General features: G+C 36.3%; 1 protein-coding gene across 2 annotated transcripts in view; it reads left to right on the top strand.

Moving 5' to 3' along the window:
* The window catches only part of necab2 (N-terminal EF-hand calcium binding protein 2), a 173,261-nt gene that overhangs the window by 103,033 nt on the left and 52,396 nt on the right, over positions 1-17,832 (top strand). For both annotated transcript variants that reach the window (XM_038305591.1, XM_038305590.1), the window contains exon 8: positions 12,638-12,717. In XM_038305591.1, the coding sequence (XP_038161519.1) occupies positions 12,638-12,717 (80 nt within the window). The remainder of the gene's footprint in view (positions 1-12,637; positions 12,718-17,832) is intronic.

Below are 17,832 nucleotides of genomic sequence, written 5' to 3'. Positions count from 1 at the left end.
TAAAACACAGACTTAGATATTTTAAAATGAGGACAGATTCAGAAATGACAAACAACACTTGACAGTGACATGCTGTGATATGGTTATTTTTTCTCCTATGATATCATAAACTCACAAATACAGTCTAAAAGCACATTTAATCAAATATATTTAAGTAGAAAGCACAAAAACAAACCAAGCTACTGCAGAAACATAATTTATTTTGTGTCTCTACAATCATCCTGATAAAAAAGCTTTTTCAATAATATTATATTAATAATAATAAATTAGAGTAATAATAATAAATAATAAATTAGAGTATCTCAGATAATGAAGAGGCACAACTAAAAGCAAACACCTTCTGTATTTTCGCCTCATTTGCCTCAGATTTTGTCTAATGAGAACCATGGGCTCAAACTGTAAAAACTTGCTGTAAAAATTTTCCAACATACATCTGAGTGAAGGTCAACTTAGAAAACTTCTGAAACATTTTCAAAAACAATGCATAACCCTAAAGGGGAGCTGTTACTTTAGATACTTATTTTATTTTCAAATTAGATTCACAGAAGAGTTAATTAGGGAATGTTTTACTTTTTCAAATGATCGCAGTGTGAGTTATTTGCTTTTGGGTGTCCAGACTGCAGAAATTAAAAGTTTGTTTTCAGATGTGCAGGTTCAGTCTTCAAAGATTGGGAAAGTTGTCCCAACTTTCTGAGTATTGATGGTACATAGCAAAAATCAATTCTTACCTTCCAGGTTAAACCTGCTCATTCTGAAGTTTTTTAACTGCCCCCCTGTCAGAGGAGTTTGCTCCAGGAGGAAACAAACACCTGAAAATAGCTGGTGTTTTCTCTTTTTTAAGGACTTTGTAACACTTTCATTGTGGCTCATTACTTTTTGCTTTGAACATGTGATAAAACAGGTTTTATAAATACTCTTTATTGAGTTTATGCCTGCTCAGGGGAAAGGTTTGTATAGCTCTGCCATTTATTGCTACAAAACGAATTTCCACCTGTATCATAAACTTTCAAACAGAAGAGCCACCTAAAGGGGAAACATGTAAAAGAAATAGATGTACCCTGTATCCATTATTTCATTCACCTTTATTCACTTTAAAGTTTCAGTCTCCTTGGAGGCACACCTAACTTAAGTTATACAATAGAAAAGAATAGAATACAATAGAAAATCCCTTTATTGTCCCACAATGGGGAAATTGTAGTGTTACAGCACCGAAAGATTATAGTAAAAGTGGTCACACATATAGTTACTCTGAAGTATCAAAGCTCAGCTTTCTTACAGGTTGCAAAGTTGCAAGATTGTTTGCATCACAATGTTAGCAAAGAGGGAAATCCTCCCCAAAAAATGCAAAATCCCAGGCATTGGAAAAATAAACAAGTTGATTTGAAATCAGATCAATAATTTGACAAAATATAGGATGAAGGTGCCTCACTCTGATTCTGGTTTGAAAGAAAAGACATGAAACTATAATGAAGGAGCTACTGGTATTTCTAATTATTGCAGACTGGGTTATATATGTGACAAAACAGCCTGCATTCTCTCTTATGTGGTTCCTATTTTACTAGACATTGTAATGACTGTCAAGGTGGATGAAGTTATTACCAGTTCTTAATACCAGTTGGTTTTAACACAAATTTTTTTTTGTCATCTTCAAGAATGAGGAGCAGTGCTTTTTATCTTTCCATCATACTGGCAATAAGCATCCAAATCAACAAATAAGTGCTTCCTCACCAATTTTGATTTTCTGGAATGTCGTACTCAAACATCATCTGACAGCACAGATGATGTTTTGAGGTTGAGTTTCTCTCTTAAAAAAATATAAAAACTACTTTCTATCCACTTATCACAGCAAATATAGCAATGCTGCTCTCTGCCTTTGTACACAGGAGCAGCACCAGCATTAGACGCATCTTAACACACTTTACTGGACGCGCTTTAGGAGCATCAAAGATGCTCTTGAGGAGCGTTTGACCTTAATGTGTACAAGCATCAAAAATCCAGCAGCAGGTACTTCTTTGCTGCTGAAATCACGTTTGGTGGGAAGGTAGCATTAAGCTACAAAGGGACCTGAGGAAGAAGTCAAAGTTTTTATGGAAAAATCCAAGTCTTGGTTATGCTGCAGCTGATATTTGTTTAGATATTATAGCGAGGCTGTATGTTTCCACACTTATATTTCACACATTTGTTGCCAACAAATGCTTTCTCCACAGTTGTGAATTCACATGCATTCTGAACATATGGTCCTATGTGATTAACACAGCTGACAAACTCCTCATTGATGTGGAAATAAATAAATGTCATTTTTTCTGCATGATAAATGTCTGTCGGATCCAATTTTAAAGCAAAATTACTACTGTATCCCTTTCAATAACTGTAACATCTCTAAGCAGATACTAGCTACCAATCTGGTCAAACCATAACAAATTCGCAGCTATTCACATTCAGCGACCATTCCATTCTGGACAACCACAGCAATATTTTAAGAATAGAAAGGGTTGGAGGATTTTTTTTTGTAGACTAAGGCAGCAATAATTTCAGGTTATTCCTCTGCTTTCATGTGCTGATAAAGACATTAAATGTTACTTAAACAAGCTGTTGAGAGGCTCCACTTTGGAACATGACTCATAATATATAACTCATAAATATTTTATACTTTAGAAATTACATCTTTGAAATTTATTTATAGTCATTCCCCGTTCTTGGTTTGTTGAGGTCATGTTTAACATATCGGGCTGACAAGAACTGATCTGGGCTTTTTGCTCCCATTTTCAGCTCATCCTTAATTTAGTTCTGTTTTAGTTTTTCTTCCTTAAAGTTTAAGTTGTTATGTCTTTGTTTGTTTAAAAAAGATGATTAATTGCTCTAAAATCTTTCTTCCTTATATTCCTCTTGGTATACTGTTCTCCACATGTATGAGGCTTCTCTGGAAGGGATATTTTAATATCTCTTTCAAAGCTGCAGAGGCACATACTCTATAGAGTGTCTTTAGTATTTTGTCTTTTTGTTCCTTCAGAACATTGTTTGTGAAGCATTCACTCCTCAGTTCAGAGAGATGTGGGAAAAGCAGCTAGGCAAGAGGGGACTTAAAAAGGTTAAAAAAAATCAGAGAATTGTGAAAGAAAATGCAAGATAAGAATATCCAAGTTTAAGCTGCAGAGATGTGTTGCGTGTTACCTATAAATGTGCTGCCGGTTCTTTTTCTAAATATCTAAAATCTCAGGTTTGTATATTTATAAAGAAAAATAGTTCTACACAGCACACTGCAAAATTAGTCTCAACCTATAATAAATGTCTTTTCACATTATACCAAACTCACCATAGCAAGCCAGTGTTAAACCTTTGCCAAAATAAAGTGCAAACATATTTTCTTTTACCTAAACTGAAAAATTCTAACTGAACTTTAGCTGGTTTGCATAAGTTTAATAAAAAAAATCTTAACCATGTTTCCTTTTCCTTTCATGTCCAAGTTATGCACTACTTGGTGTTGGTCAAAAACCCCAATACAATACAAAGAAGTCTGCGGTTGTAATGAGACACAATTTTCAGAGTTGGGAGTAACAGCGTAACATTATAGGTGGGTTAGCAACAGAGATATTTTTTCAGTAATGGAGTATCTAGCTAATTACTCTTCACATAGTAGCAACACTACTTTATTTGCAATCGAACACGGCCCATCACTACAACTCAATTAGTTACAGCTACTTCTCTTAAGTGCACAATCTCTTCTGCAGGAAAGGACTTAGTGTTTTGTGCAGGGATGCAGCGGGAGAGCTAAAAGAGATTCTGATTGGCTCCAGAGCTGTAATGTGGGATGGTGCTCAGCATGCATTCATTACTCACATAGACTGAAGGAAGGTGGCAAGTTGTCAGATACAATGATAGTTAATCATTCCTGTGATTTGCTCATTATGTCCAGGAGCTAAGACTTAATCCATGTCAGTTACTACAAGCAGCTCTAATCTAATGAAGCACCAACAACACGGACTTACATTTGGTTACCTTATTTTTCAATGTATTGCTTTTTACTTCTTCAGTGTTATTTTAATTTCACTTGCATGGTATACTTTTATCTGGGAATGGTGTGACTCATGTTTAAAATTATATTTTATTCCTGTTCAGTTGCCTGAAAAGCCTTATTTCTGTATGTATTATAGAGCCAGTTGAAGCCTGTTTACGTGCATAAACACAAAGTTTTAAAACATCTACTGGACTTTACTTTCTGTCATCATAAACATTAAACATAATACTTTAGAGCTGAATATTTTGCAATTGAGTACATTTTATTGTCCCACTTTGCCTAGTGACTTAGTCTTTTTTTTCATTAGTAACAGTAAATTAAAGTAAATAAGTGAAGTAAAGTACTCAATACTCATATACACATTTGCATACATTATGTTGTGTGGGTGAGTTCTTGACCCATACTGTAAGTATGACAAACAATCAATACAACCAGCCTTCTGTGAAGGACTGAGCACTCATGACATGAATGACTAAGGAAGGGCTTTAAAGTGCTGGTCCTTACGGTTCCATCAAAACAGAATTTAATGGTCGCTATCAGCGGGAATAACTGAAAGATTTCACTGTAATGTCTGCATATCATCATGTTCTTTATAGAACATTTTAGCTGCTACAGTTAAATACAAGCTTAAATGTATGTCACATGGAAAGTTAAATTAGGCACATGCTTAATAACTCAAAATGGGTTTATAAGAGAAAACGATTAAATAATTGTTTCCTACAGAACTAGTGGATCTAAATGCTGATTCTTTAACACTCCAGCCACTTATTTCTGTAACTCTTGAATTGACCTCAGGGGTATTATGAGCAGCTGTCTTTTGTGTAATAGACCGTGGTTTAGTAGATGAGTCTGTTCATTGCATGTATGTGTTTAGGATGTCAGGAGAAGGCTCCTAATTGACTGGCTGTTAAAGCCTTTAATGAAGACTGGGCAGCCCAAGCTCTAATTTGCTGCACAGTGACCACCAGGGAATGAAAAGACGCCGACGGTTTAGCCAGAAGGAAAACTGGGGAGAAGAAAAGTACAACTAGTTTATGTGGGAAGAGGGAAGTATTAAAAAAGATAGTTGGAGGGGAATTAATCAAAATGAAAAAAAAAGTGGTGTTTTTTCTTAAGTTCTTTTAGAACTGAACATAAAAATGCTTCTGGCTAAAATCAAAACCTCATCACATTCTGGATTCATTATGAAATGACCTCATTCTGATAGACAGTTCCAATTCTTAATGTTTAAGATAATAGGTCTACCATTTAGCAGGTGCACCACTAACATTTCTCTGCAGGGTCTCTGACCAGCTGAAAAAGATGTACAAAAACTGTTTAGAAAAGAAGCAGAGGTCATGGCCATAAGTTTGGATCTGTTATCCCATAAAAGCTAAAGATGGTCTGCAAACTGCAGCTACATTGTCATAAGCAACTTAATTTTGAGGACACTTTGATCAGATTCTTCATCCACATCAGTGTTCTAAGGCAGAATTAAAATTAAACCCAGTCCCTATGCATGTATCCTAACATGGATTCTGTTAGAATGCTCAATTGTTGGGGTTCACCTTCTCCAGAAAACACACATAAAAAAAATGAAAACATATTTTCTGGAAGTTTCATACAATGTAACTGGAGATTTAATGAGGAACATACATGTCCCCCAGTTTTTGCTTCTCAATCCCTATACATTATGATAACTAGCCAGCTTTGATGGTAACTTTTTTCTTACCAGCCACTCTGTTAAATGTTTTTCAAAAGTTTCTAATCACTCAGCATTTATACTCGGCAAAAATGTTGTTGTAACAAAATTATGTTTTATGTGTTTAAATCGACTGTGATATGCTTAAGTTTCCTAGAACCAGATATAAAACTTTTTTTGTATGTAAATCGCCCATGTACACACTCATATCAAGACAATAGTAAATTCTAAAGCAATCAATCATCATCAAGTATTCTGCTCAGAAAAATTATTTCTGTGTAAACCTCCATTTTCAAATGTGCAGTCTGCAAAGTGGTTAGTTACTGCATATTAAAAGTGTTGCAGCCAAGTAGACTATTAATTTAAAATATAAAACAGAACTTGAAAAGCCCGTATAGGAAACACTGTTATTTTCAATATTTATTTACAGGTGGATTTACTAAGAAAGAGCAGAAAAAAAAATAACCATTAGAATTAGATTTTCCAAATACTAATAAAGTGAAATATACAACGTTCATTTCTGGGTAATATTTCAATCATTCTCTATCTGCTGTCTTCTACTTTTCATTAATGTGCCTATTTTTTATTTTTTTTTTTGTCTCACCTTCCTTTCTTTTATCATCAGGTTTCCTTTTTTTTTCTCTCTGGGTTTTGCTTTGAATGTGCAGCAACATCACCATCCCCACTGCTTAACCAATGGGTTCTGCACGGGGACCGCTTGGTAAATTGGAATAAGTCAGAAATTGACCACTGAACAAACAGTGTGGCGTAAGTGGTGGTCATGGGAGTGGTAGTGCCAAAGTTTAACATTTCTATTTTAAAATAATTTCAGATGCCATGTGAGAAAACCACAAATAAAAAATGGAAATAGAGTTCAAGGGCTGCACTTTAGGGCAATGGTTAGCAATTCAATTCAATTCAGTTTATTTATATAGCGCCAAATTCACAACACATGTCATCTCAAGGCACTTTACAGTTCAACCAGATCATACAGTCAAATTGATACAAAGTTTTCTGTCTAAGGAAAACCAATTGATTGCATTGACTCATTGACTCAAATACAATCCCTCACACTAAGCATGCTTGTAGCGACAGTGGAGAGGAAAAACTCCCTTTTAACAGGAAGAAACCTCCAGCAGAACCAGGCTCAGCGTGAGCGGCCATCTGCCGAGGCCGACTGGGGTTCAAGGAGACGGAAGCAGAGACACAAAAAGCAGCTGTAAAAGGCGGCCCCGTCCAGGAAACACACAGCCAGGCAGACGAGCTCCGAGCCAGCTCCCATTCCAGAGGACAAAGAGAGCACTTCCACTCAGTCACGGTCAGAGAAACAGGACCACACTGGAAAACAAGCCGATCTCCAACATCTATAAACAAGGGTGTTGATGGAAGCAGCACAGCTGATGTTTCTTTCCAGGATGACGTCACAGCCAAACAGGAACAGACGAGGCAAAGCTACTCTGAGGAAAAGCAGAGAGAGCAGAAGGTTAGAGATTGAACTAACAGATTCTGCAGAATAGGAGAACAGAGAAAGAATGAAGCAGAATGATGAAATGGGGGTCCCTATGTCCTCCAAAAGTCTAAGCTTATAGCAGCATAACTATAGATAGCTCAGGATAACCTGAGCCACTCTAACTATAAGCTTTATCAAAAAGGAAAGTTTTAAGCCTAGCCTTAAAAGTAGACAGAGTGTCTGCCTCACGGACTAAAACTGGTAGTTGGTTCCACAGGAGAGGAGCCTGATGACTAAAAGATCTGCCTCCCATTCTACTTTTAGAAATTCTAGGAACCACTAGTAAACCTGCAGATTGAGAGCGAAGTGCTCTGTTAGGAACATAAGGAACAATCAGATCTCTGATATAAGATGGAGCTTGGCCATTTAAGGCTTTATATGTGAGAAGGAGGATTTTAAATTCTATTCTTGATTTAACAGGAAGCCAATGAAGAGAAGCCAGGATAGGCGAGATATGATCTCTCTTTTTAATTTTCATCAGAACTCTGGCTGCAGCATTTTGGATCAGCTGAAGGCTTTTAACTACAGTTTGTGGACTTCCTGATAGTAAAGAATTACAATAGTCCAGCCTTGAAGTAACAAATGCATGGACTAGTTTCTCAGCATCACCCCTGGACAGGATATTTCTAATTTTTGTAATGTTCCTCAGATGAAAGAAGGATATTCTAGAAACCTCTTTGATATGGGATTTAAATGACAGGTCCTGATCAAAAATAACACCAAGATTTTTTACTTTATTATCTGAAATCAGTTTAATCCCATCCAAATGAAGTGACTGGCTAATCAGCTTCTTTTTCAGAGACTCTGGTCCAAAGACTATAACTTCTGTTTTGTCTGCATTCAGAAGCAGAAAGTTAAGAGTCATCCAGGTTTTTATGTCTTCAAGACATGCCTGTAATCTATGTAATGGGTTAGCTTCATCTGGATTTATAGACAGATATAGCTGGGTATCATCAGCATAACAGTGGAAATTAATCCCATGCTGTCTAATAACTCTACCAATTGGGAGCATGTATAAAGTAAAGAGAATTGGTCCTAGCACTGATCCCTGTGGTACTCCACAGGTAACCTGTGAGCATGTGGAAGATTTGTCATTAACATGAACAAACTGAATTCGATCAGATAGATAAGATTTAAACCAGTCTAGTGCTGTTCCTTTAATTCCAACAAAATATTCAAGTCTTTCTAAAAGAATATTATGGTCAACTGTATCAAATGCAGCACTAAGATCTAACAGGACGAGCACAGATACAAGTCCATTATCTGAGGCCATGAGAATATCATTAGTGACTTTCACCAGAGCTGTTTCAGTGCTATGATGAGCTCTAAAGCCAGACTGAAACTCTTCAAAAAGTTCATTATGGTGTAAGTGATCGCAAACTTGTTTGGCAACTACTTTCTCAAGAATTTTGGATAAGAAAGGAAGATTGGATATAGGTCTATAATTAACCAAGTCATCTGGGTCAAGAGAAGGTTTCTTAAGCAGAGGTTTAATTACAGCAACCTTAAAAGCTTTAGGTACATATCCCTGTAACAGAGATAGATTAATCACATCTAAAATGGAGGAGGAGATCAAAGGGAATACCTCCTTAAATAACCTGGTTGGAACTGGATCTAACATACAAGTTGAAGGCTTAGATGAAGACAATAATTTTGCTAATTCACTTTTGCTAGCACTGTTGCCTTGCAGCAAGAAGGTTTTGGGCTCAATTACCGACTTGTACCGGTAGTTTGCATGTTCTCCCTTGTATGCATGGGTTCACTCCGGGTACTTCGGCTTCCTGCCACAGTGCAAATACATGACTGCTAGGTTATTTGGCTTCTCTAAATTGTCCTTAAGGGTGAGTGTGTGTGTGCATGGTTGTTTGTCTATGTGTTGCCTTGCGACAGACTGGCGACCTGTCCAAGATGTACCCTGCCTCCTACCTGTAGACTGCCAGAGATAGGACCGATGTTCCTGATATTTTCTTTATTAATAGTGGAAAATGTATAACCCTTTCCACAGTATTAGACACTCACCATGACCACATTAAACATACTGATCATTTATTTGATATATGTTTAGATAAAAGGGCCAAAAAAACTAATTACTTCTTAAAGATTGATAAAGATACTACTCAGGATACAGTTAAGGAAGGCTAAAAACAATACAGTAACTTTCAACAAGTATGGATTAAATTTCATATGGGTCAACAACTTCCCATGCTTAATATGTTTTTAATTTAAGGAGTAAAGCCCCAGTAAAGACCTCTGTTCTTTCACAGAAAACTTCCAGGTCTGATTTCAGTATCCTAAAACCTCCTGGGAGAATATCTTATGATCTAATGGAACCAAACTAGAAGTTTATAGAATATAATTAATCCTGCTTTGGGGAACACTGTGTTTTACACTGCTTCACTGCTGCTATCCAGACAAGTAAACCCACCATCCTAACATGAAGCCATTAGTGGCTGAACACTCCGTAACCCAATTGAACTAGTATTTCAACTGTTTTATATGTATCTTTATTTTGAAAAATGTAAAACTTAATTATAATGTCATATTCCCTCCTGGTCTCAGCTCAGAGAAGTTATAGGAAGTAATGTAGTTAACAGCAGGTTTAGGAGCAATATATCAAAAGCAATTGAGGAAGTAACTTGTAAAAAGCTAACATTTGGTGCCAATTTAAAGACAACTAATTAGGATGAGTCTATGTAGTTCAAAATCTTTCAAATCACTGTGGAATAAAAGCAAATTAAATAGGGCACCTCAAAGAAACTAATTTCTTAACCAGTTTTAATGGGCCATGTTCCTCCCAATTAAGAGGAATAATTGGTCATTTTTTTAAATTCTCCAGATAAAAAGGAATTTTCTGAATAATACTGTAGAAATAATGAAACATGTAAACGTGGTTCTAAATCTTGGTCCTCAAGTACTGTTATTCGGTGTCTACTTGCTGCCATACACATGACTAATACGAAAGACTGATGGACAGGCTTCTGGAGAACTCAGTGGCGGCTGAGGAGGTCATGCAGGGCAGTGGAATTTGAGGATGATGTTGACAACTAGTGTTAGGAGTTTGCGAAAAAGTCCTTGTTGGTAACATCTTTTTAGGTTTTGGTAACATCCAGGTGTGGTTAAAATGTATATTATTTTTTCATAATAGGCAATGACTAAGGACTCTCTTTTTTTAAGAAAAAGTCCAAAAAGTTTGACTTTTTCTTTTCAAACAAGTCAACCTTGACCAAGTGTTAGCATGATGGTAGCAGACTCATGCTGAGGGAGTGTTTAACTACAGTACTAAGTGGAGAATGATAGAGAACCACCTCTAAAAGCACAGTCTTCAATTGTGAAAATACTTCAAAATTAAACTTAATTTTGACTGAATATTGATTTGCACTACCGACTGTTTATTCACAGTACCAATTGTTTACATATACATTTGCAATACCGTACTTTAACTGTAATATACAATTACCTTCCACTGCACTTTAATTTAGATAGCTTCGGTCCAAATTTTATTTATTTATTTTATAGTAAAGGCCATCTGTATATTATGCTCATAATTCTGCTTATAGTAATAGTACAATATTCATAGTACATATTCACCTGCAAACTCTGTTATAAAAACAATCATCTGTATATTATGCTGTTGTACATATCTGAAAAAACCCTACTTATAGTAATATCCACCTGTATATTATATTCGGTACATATCCATTTCATAACACTAGTTATCTATATATTATATTCATAGGACAAATCTATTAGTGAGATTCTGTTTATAATGGTATTCATCTCTATATTTATTCAGTAGAAACCCATGTCCTGTACTTATAGAACCATTTTTTATCCTGCACTTGCTGCTATTGCACTTCTGGTTAGACCTAAACCGCATTTCGTTGCCTTGTACCTGTACCTGTGTAATGACAATAAAGTTGAATCTAATCTAATCTAATCTCACAGTGACTTTCTCAATAACAGACATCAAAACTGGTTTTGGAATAGATCAAATTGGATAAAATTAAGATCCTTGAAAGATTCTGCACACAAAAATCTCAGCAATAGGCAGGGAACCAATTCACCCTGTTTTTAATCACATTGTCCTTTCACAGTATGCAAGTAATTTGGTGTAGATAATGTACCCCGGTACTTTAAGAACAAGCTGTTGCTGAACTAAAGGGGTGTAGCTCCCAAGCTGCAGCATTCACCTGAATAATGCCTGACACATCATGGAAAAATTATTGTTTACTTCAATTCTTCTGCTGAAAATTATGTTACTTTGAAGAATCAATTTAAAAAAAAAAAACAATACCAAAAAAAATATATATATATCAATAAAAGCAAACTGGGGTTGACTAATTGTTTCCCTATATCATCATTCAAGGTTTTCAAATATGTTCAGTGCTTTGAATACAAGCTGTAATGTTGGGCCCCACCCTTAACCTAAACTATATGTTCAAGATGCATTTGTCTGTCTTCTTTTACATGTTTTTCTTTTAGCTTTGATAACATCCTTTTTTTTAATCTATAGAGCTTAAGTTGTTGTTGGACAATTTACAGTGAAATCAGCGCTAACTATTTTCATCCTCACAAGTTTGTCCTATAGTTGGATGAGAAACCAAGAGGTTCACTGTCCTCTCTATTTTATCCCAAAAGAGTTCTATTGTATGTTGAGGTCAGGAGTTTGTGCAGCCATGGATGCAACTAGACCATCTCAATTTATTGATTCGAGAACCAATGCTTTTGAATTGTAGCGAATCTTTTCTTTGAAGTGAAAAACTGGTACTGTAGATCATAGTGAGTCTCTGCTCCGTCCACAACAGACATTTGCAGAGGTTTTGCTGTGCACTGTCTCATGATTACTACAGCATGCTTGTTCTGCAATCCTATGGCACCTCTTTTATGTCATTTCAGTAATGGGTTTTGTGGCTACCTACCAAGATTGGTCAAGAGTTGGATATTAATTGAATGATATCATATTTCCTCATTAGGATATTTCAGTTGATTATTGTCCCACCACACACGCATAGATCACATAACAAAACCGAATTTGAAAGGGGCTATTTTCAAATTTTAAAGACCTACGCAGTTGTGTTTTGTCAAAATCTCTTAATTGCTGACATATATGTATTTTACATTAACTTCTAACCTCAGCTGTATATGAATATCCTCAACACCACCAATGCATCATTTTAGACGATTTAACTCATGCATCTCGTGGGGTATTAAAGCCAAAGAAGGAAAACAAATTAGCATATTGATGGATTAGCTGTTTATTCACTAGAGGAAATGACATTAATATTGCAGCAGTAAGTGACTGCATTTATTTGAATAAATCTATCCCAGCTTAATCAGATCTGATAACACATTACAACCATGTTAGTGAGTTTGTGTGTTTTATACTTCAAGTGTTTTTGAAGTTGTTGTTCTTTTCTTCTGTTTTTTGCAGGTGCTGTGGAGGTGAGAAAAGAAGGTCTGGAGGCTCAGGTCAATCGCCTTGCTGAATTGATTGGACGTCTTGAAAATAAGGTACCGTAACAGAAAAGTCTTACAAATTGCTTTGTTTTTTAGATAGATGGCAGTGTTACATTAATGCTCATGAGGGATTCACAAGTAGAACCCTTGCATCTAAATTAAAGTCCTGATCTTTAATGATATCTAAGCCATATCAGTAATAAAGAAACACATTTATTTATTTTATGTAAGGGAATTTGTTACACCTTGTCCTCAGACTGGTCACAGCGAGTACAGCAAATAATCTTTTACTGACTTGTTTGTGATGAATGTTATATTCTGTTGACCTTTGTAAAGCACAGAATTTGTCTAAACTTTAGTAAATAAATGGTTGGTATTTTTTTTATTTGATAAATGTGATTGTTTTTCACATATTTTTAGAAAAGTTTTAAAGTTAGATGCATTTCTATGACATTTATGGTCACTGATCAGGAAGTTTTTATCGCACTTCCCTTTTTATTTCAAAGTTAAAAGGCATTTCAAAATCCAACATTGTCATTTTTTTAAGAGTTTCGGAGTCCCCTGGAGGCAAATATATGATCAAATAATGCCTTTAGCACTATGAAAAAATGTAAAAAAAAAAAAATGCTTTTATTTTCTTTCAACCCCCCAAAAAAGACTTGCTTTCAAAGCAGTCATCTTTTCCCACCTGGCTTCTGCTCACTTCACAACGTTGGGGCATCACAACACTTACATAGGCTGAACAAAGTCAGAGACCTCCAAAAAAAAACGATTTTCACTACTTAAACATTCGCTGAAAAATAAGTTGCTGTGACTGTGCAGATTAGCTGCTGTAAGAGCCAATTGGTCTCAAATTTGAGCTGGAATCATCATGCTCGTCCTAATATCCACCTCCTGGTTCAGAGAAAATGGCCGTCTGTTCACAGTGCTGGCACAGCCAGGAAAAGGTAGATGCTACCTGGAGGGAACCTTCTCATGTAGAGCCTTTTCATCCGCCTGTTTTCAAAGTACAGGGAGGGTCTGCAGCTCTGACAGTTGGGCTCATGGGGATTACCTAGAGATGCACGAATCAAGCAATATACCATTGTGTGCATGACTGGGATGAAGGAATACTATCATAAGGATTTATAGTAACTACTGCTTCTGGTGGAGCCTTTCCACATCAATAAATTGCATAAAGTCTAACCGAAGATTGATTTGCTGTTGTTTTAGGTTCAAGTGCAAAACGTAGGTAGATTACTTTCCTCACAGACCTATGGGTTGGGAACTGATTTGCATGATCCAGCATGATGTACCAAAACTACTGATGCAAAGTCTAGTACTGCAACCAGAAATTATTTCTAATCCCCAGATAGGGATAAAGGAGGAAGAAAAATACGAAGTACCAACCATCTGCTGTCTACCCTTGTGCAGCTTGCACAGTTTTAGACTAACCTTGAAGATTTTCTTTTTAAGTAACAGAAATTACTTTTTTGCTGTGCTTGTTGTCAAAATGTCATTGACCGAAAATGTCAATCTCTCTGGGAGTTAAGATGCAATCTGACCCATCTGTTGTAAATATGAGGGCAGGATCTGCAGTGATATTTCTGGCTCTTACATTGATGGACCACCTGTGATGTGCTGAATCTGTCTTCTCCATCATAGTTTTTAATCACAGGGTTGTTCATGACACAAATTTTATTTCAGCTTCAGTCTTCTTAGCAGTAGTCTGCTGAATCCCAGCCATTTTATTATGATCGCTGCATCTCTAAAGGTGATAGCAATTACAACAATACAGTCATTTTAAGCACCTCTATCCATCTATACTAGCAATCTAATTGAATTTAGCAGAATTTTATTGGTGTAGATTTTTTAGAACTTTCATAATTCAAAAACCAGTATATTTGTAATCTGGTGAGGTTTCAGAGCACCATACATGTAGCATAAAAAATCTTCATCTGCTTTTTTAAATAACAATTTCCCCTTACATCAGTATTCTTTCTGTCACATGCCAAGACATAAGAATATTTAGAAATGATGCATGTGAGGATAGGTTCCTGAGCAATGGAGCAACTAGAGCAGCAGCTCCACCATTTATAAAGGGGGAACAATCTGTTTCCAGCTGAACAATGGTGAAAGCCTCATTATTCTTACAGCAGGTTGTAAATCTAGTTGTAAAATCTTTGGATATAACAAACAGGAGAAAAAACAACAATATCAAGAATCAAACCCACGATTTCCTGGATGATGAGACAGTGATTTAGACCTCTACACCATACAGTAAGTCCAGAACATCATAGGGCACATCATAGCCACTCTCAGGGTTGTACGTTTCATTCTCTTGTATTGCTTTGTGAACTACTGGTGAAATTGTTTAAATGCATCTTTCATCGTATATTACACACAGTAAAGGGAGGTATTTGGTCATTCTCCATATTCATCAACATCTGCTCTCATATTTTACAGTGGGACGAGGCCTTCATGCATGTGTGTGTGTATATAATATTTCTGCTGTTTATCCATGCTGCTAAGCTTCCACACTCTGTATGGGATTTTCTTTTTTTTTGTGTAAAGTGAATGAAGCAGTATTAGGACCACAAAGGCTGCAGGCAGTGGCTGCATTCAGAGAACGTGAGAAGAAAATCAGCGGGATAAGAAGTGCAAAGGCTCAGAGATGTTTAATAAGGAGCTGTTGTTGGATAAGCGAGGAGTTTTTTCATCGTGTAGGGATGATGAAGGGAGGAAGGGCTCTAAGACAGTAAAAGTATTTCACTTTCCTTTTCCTGAGGCAACTTCACAATTCAAGACATCATCTTATCTTCCTCATTCTCATTTCTTATGTCCTTCATCCTCTTCTTTACATTTGTTTTTAGTGCTGAGCCTTTTATGTCTAATGGACTCTTAGCTTCAGCTCTCTTTGCAAAAGCAAGCAGCCTTGACAGAAAGAAAAAATGATAACAAAACACTACTGTATATGCTGCAGGGGGGATAGGAGAATAAAGATGTGGAGGAGAGAGAGAACATGTTTCCTCACTTCCTTTGGTAGAATAAGCCTTTAGCTTGAAGCCAAACTGGGATTTCCTATAACAAATGAGTTAAATGGGTTAAAGTAAAACTATTTTCTACAGTCCAGTGACCTCGATTTTGGCAGCAATGATTGAAACACCTTTAAAGAGATGTTCTTTAATCACCTGTGGCCCCCTAAGGCCCCAGGGAGCCAATTACTTCTACCAGGTTGTTTGAAGCCACTGTGGCTTGAAGAAAATCTCTTTTTACAGTTGATTAAACTCAGTGAGGGTCTATTTTTTAAATACACTCAAACAGAAAAGAAAATATTGATTCTGTTTGTTTCAGTCATTTTTGCTTTATTCTATGAGGAGGAAATAAAGATGGTGACAATAATTTAATTCCCTCATTTTTTTCATGTTTGCTTAAGTTGCAGAACCAAAGATTATAATATCAGTTTTCATGCCTTTTAACACAAAATAGGAAAATTGTGGCATTTATTTGCATGTAGTCCATTTTGGGCAATGGCATGCACATTTAAAGTTGATATGTATAATAGAGTACAATTAATAGGAATTAATAGGGTTTAAGACTCCAACAATGTTGAATGTTACAGTAGGAGATGAAAAATTTGGTCTTTAATTATTTGCAAAAAATAATTTACACAAGTCAACTTGGATATAAAGCACAAAATAATCAATTTTAAGGATTTGAAACAACATTTTAATGTCAGGGTTGGGTGGAATTTGGTTGAGGACACAAATGCAGAGATGATGAGAGGTTAGAGATGAGTATTTGCTATTTAATGCAAACAGAAACAAAATCCAAGAACCAAAATAAAGGAAACTACAAACCAGAAGTTACCAGGGAAAACACTAATGCAGAGCCAAGTAAGAACAAGAAACCAGCAAAGAGTAACTGAACAGGTGGTGTATTATGGGAGACAGAAACAATTGGAGGATTCATTATCTGATAGGGAGCAGGTGTAGACAGAAGTAACTAGAAGGGAGCTAAGAGAAAGGAGACCAGCACGAGGTGGCAATAGAGATTAAATAAAAAAAATGCAACAGTGCTTAAATATAACACAAAATGGAAAAGAAACCAGTGAACAAGAAAACACAGAATGACATTCCGTAATTTTCGGACTATAAGCCGCGACTTTTTCCCCATTTTTCGACCTTGCGGCTTATAATACAATGCGGCTTATCTATGGACTTTTACAGCTAACGGCTACTAGGGTAATACCTAAATCTATGGATTTTACCATCCACCATGTTGACGTCACATTTGCTTCAACACACAAGTACGGTAGCCATGAGCGCGGGAATGTGGAGGTCCTCCGGAAGCAGACTTCTACCGCGAGTCGTACGAGACAGAACGAGAGCGAGAAAGACGGACATTACGAGCGCAAGACAGTTTGTGTGACACCCTCATTATGGAAAACAAACGTACCGGTAGAAATGCATCTTTTAAGTTAACGTGTGCAAATATGCAAATTGTGTTGAAATTTTGATAAATAGGAGCTTCCCCAAACAGTTGCCTCTTTCCTGACAATCCTCTCTGTGCACGGACCATATGGTAATTAAACATAAAAAACCTGCTGCTCATAGTCCGGTGCGGCTTATATATGTACAAATCATGCAATTTAGCTTCTGCAGCTTATATTCAGGTGCGGCTAATAGTCCGAAAATTACGGTAAATCAAAGTGGAAATGAAAACTTAAAAAGATACTCAGACAAAGTCCACATAGGGCACAATCATGACAGTTAATTGAATTTAGGTCTGAACTTTGTTTAGGCTATTTAAATACAATAATATTCTAGGATGCAAACAGGACCATTGTAAACTTTGCAGACTTAATCTAGTTATCTTATAATATTATCCTTTGTTTTATTTAATCTATGGTCTCAACTCTGGTAAGCTCCTACTGAAACAGACGCAAAGCACAAAGAAGTCACTGCCATCTTTTATTATGTGCCGGCTATGTAGAAGTGCTGTTAGAAAGAGAATTCAGTTTTTTGTTGTTGTTTGACCTTGTGCTTTAAAAATAATGAGAGATCCGTTAAAATACACATGTCTGCCAGATTACAGAGTGCAGTACTGCAGAGAAAAAATGACAATATTAGAGAAAGAAGACGAGACAAAGGCATTGTAAAAGCATCCTGCTGTTTTAGCAAATGCTTC

The sequence above is a fragment of the Cyprinodon tularosa genome, unplaced genomic scaffold, assembly GCF_016077235.1.
Source record: "Cyprinodon tularosa strain WSP-4 unplaced genomic scaffold, ASM1607723v1 ctg56, whole genome shotgun sequence".
NCBI classification, from domain to species: Eukaryota; Metazoa; Chordata; class Actinopteri; order Cyprinodontiformes; family Cyprinodontidae; genus Cyprinodon; species Cyprinodon tularosa.
The sequence above is the reverse complement of the archived record's forward strand: the minus strand, read 5'-3'. Positions and strand labels throughout refer to the sequence as shown.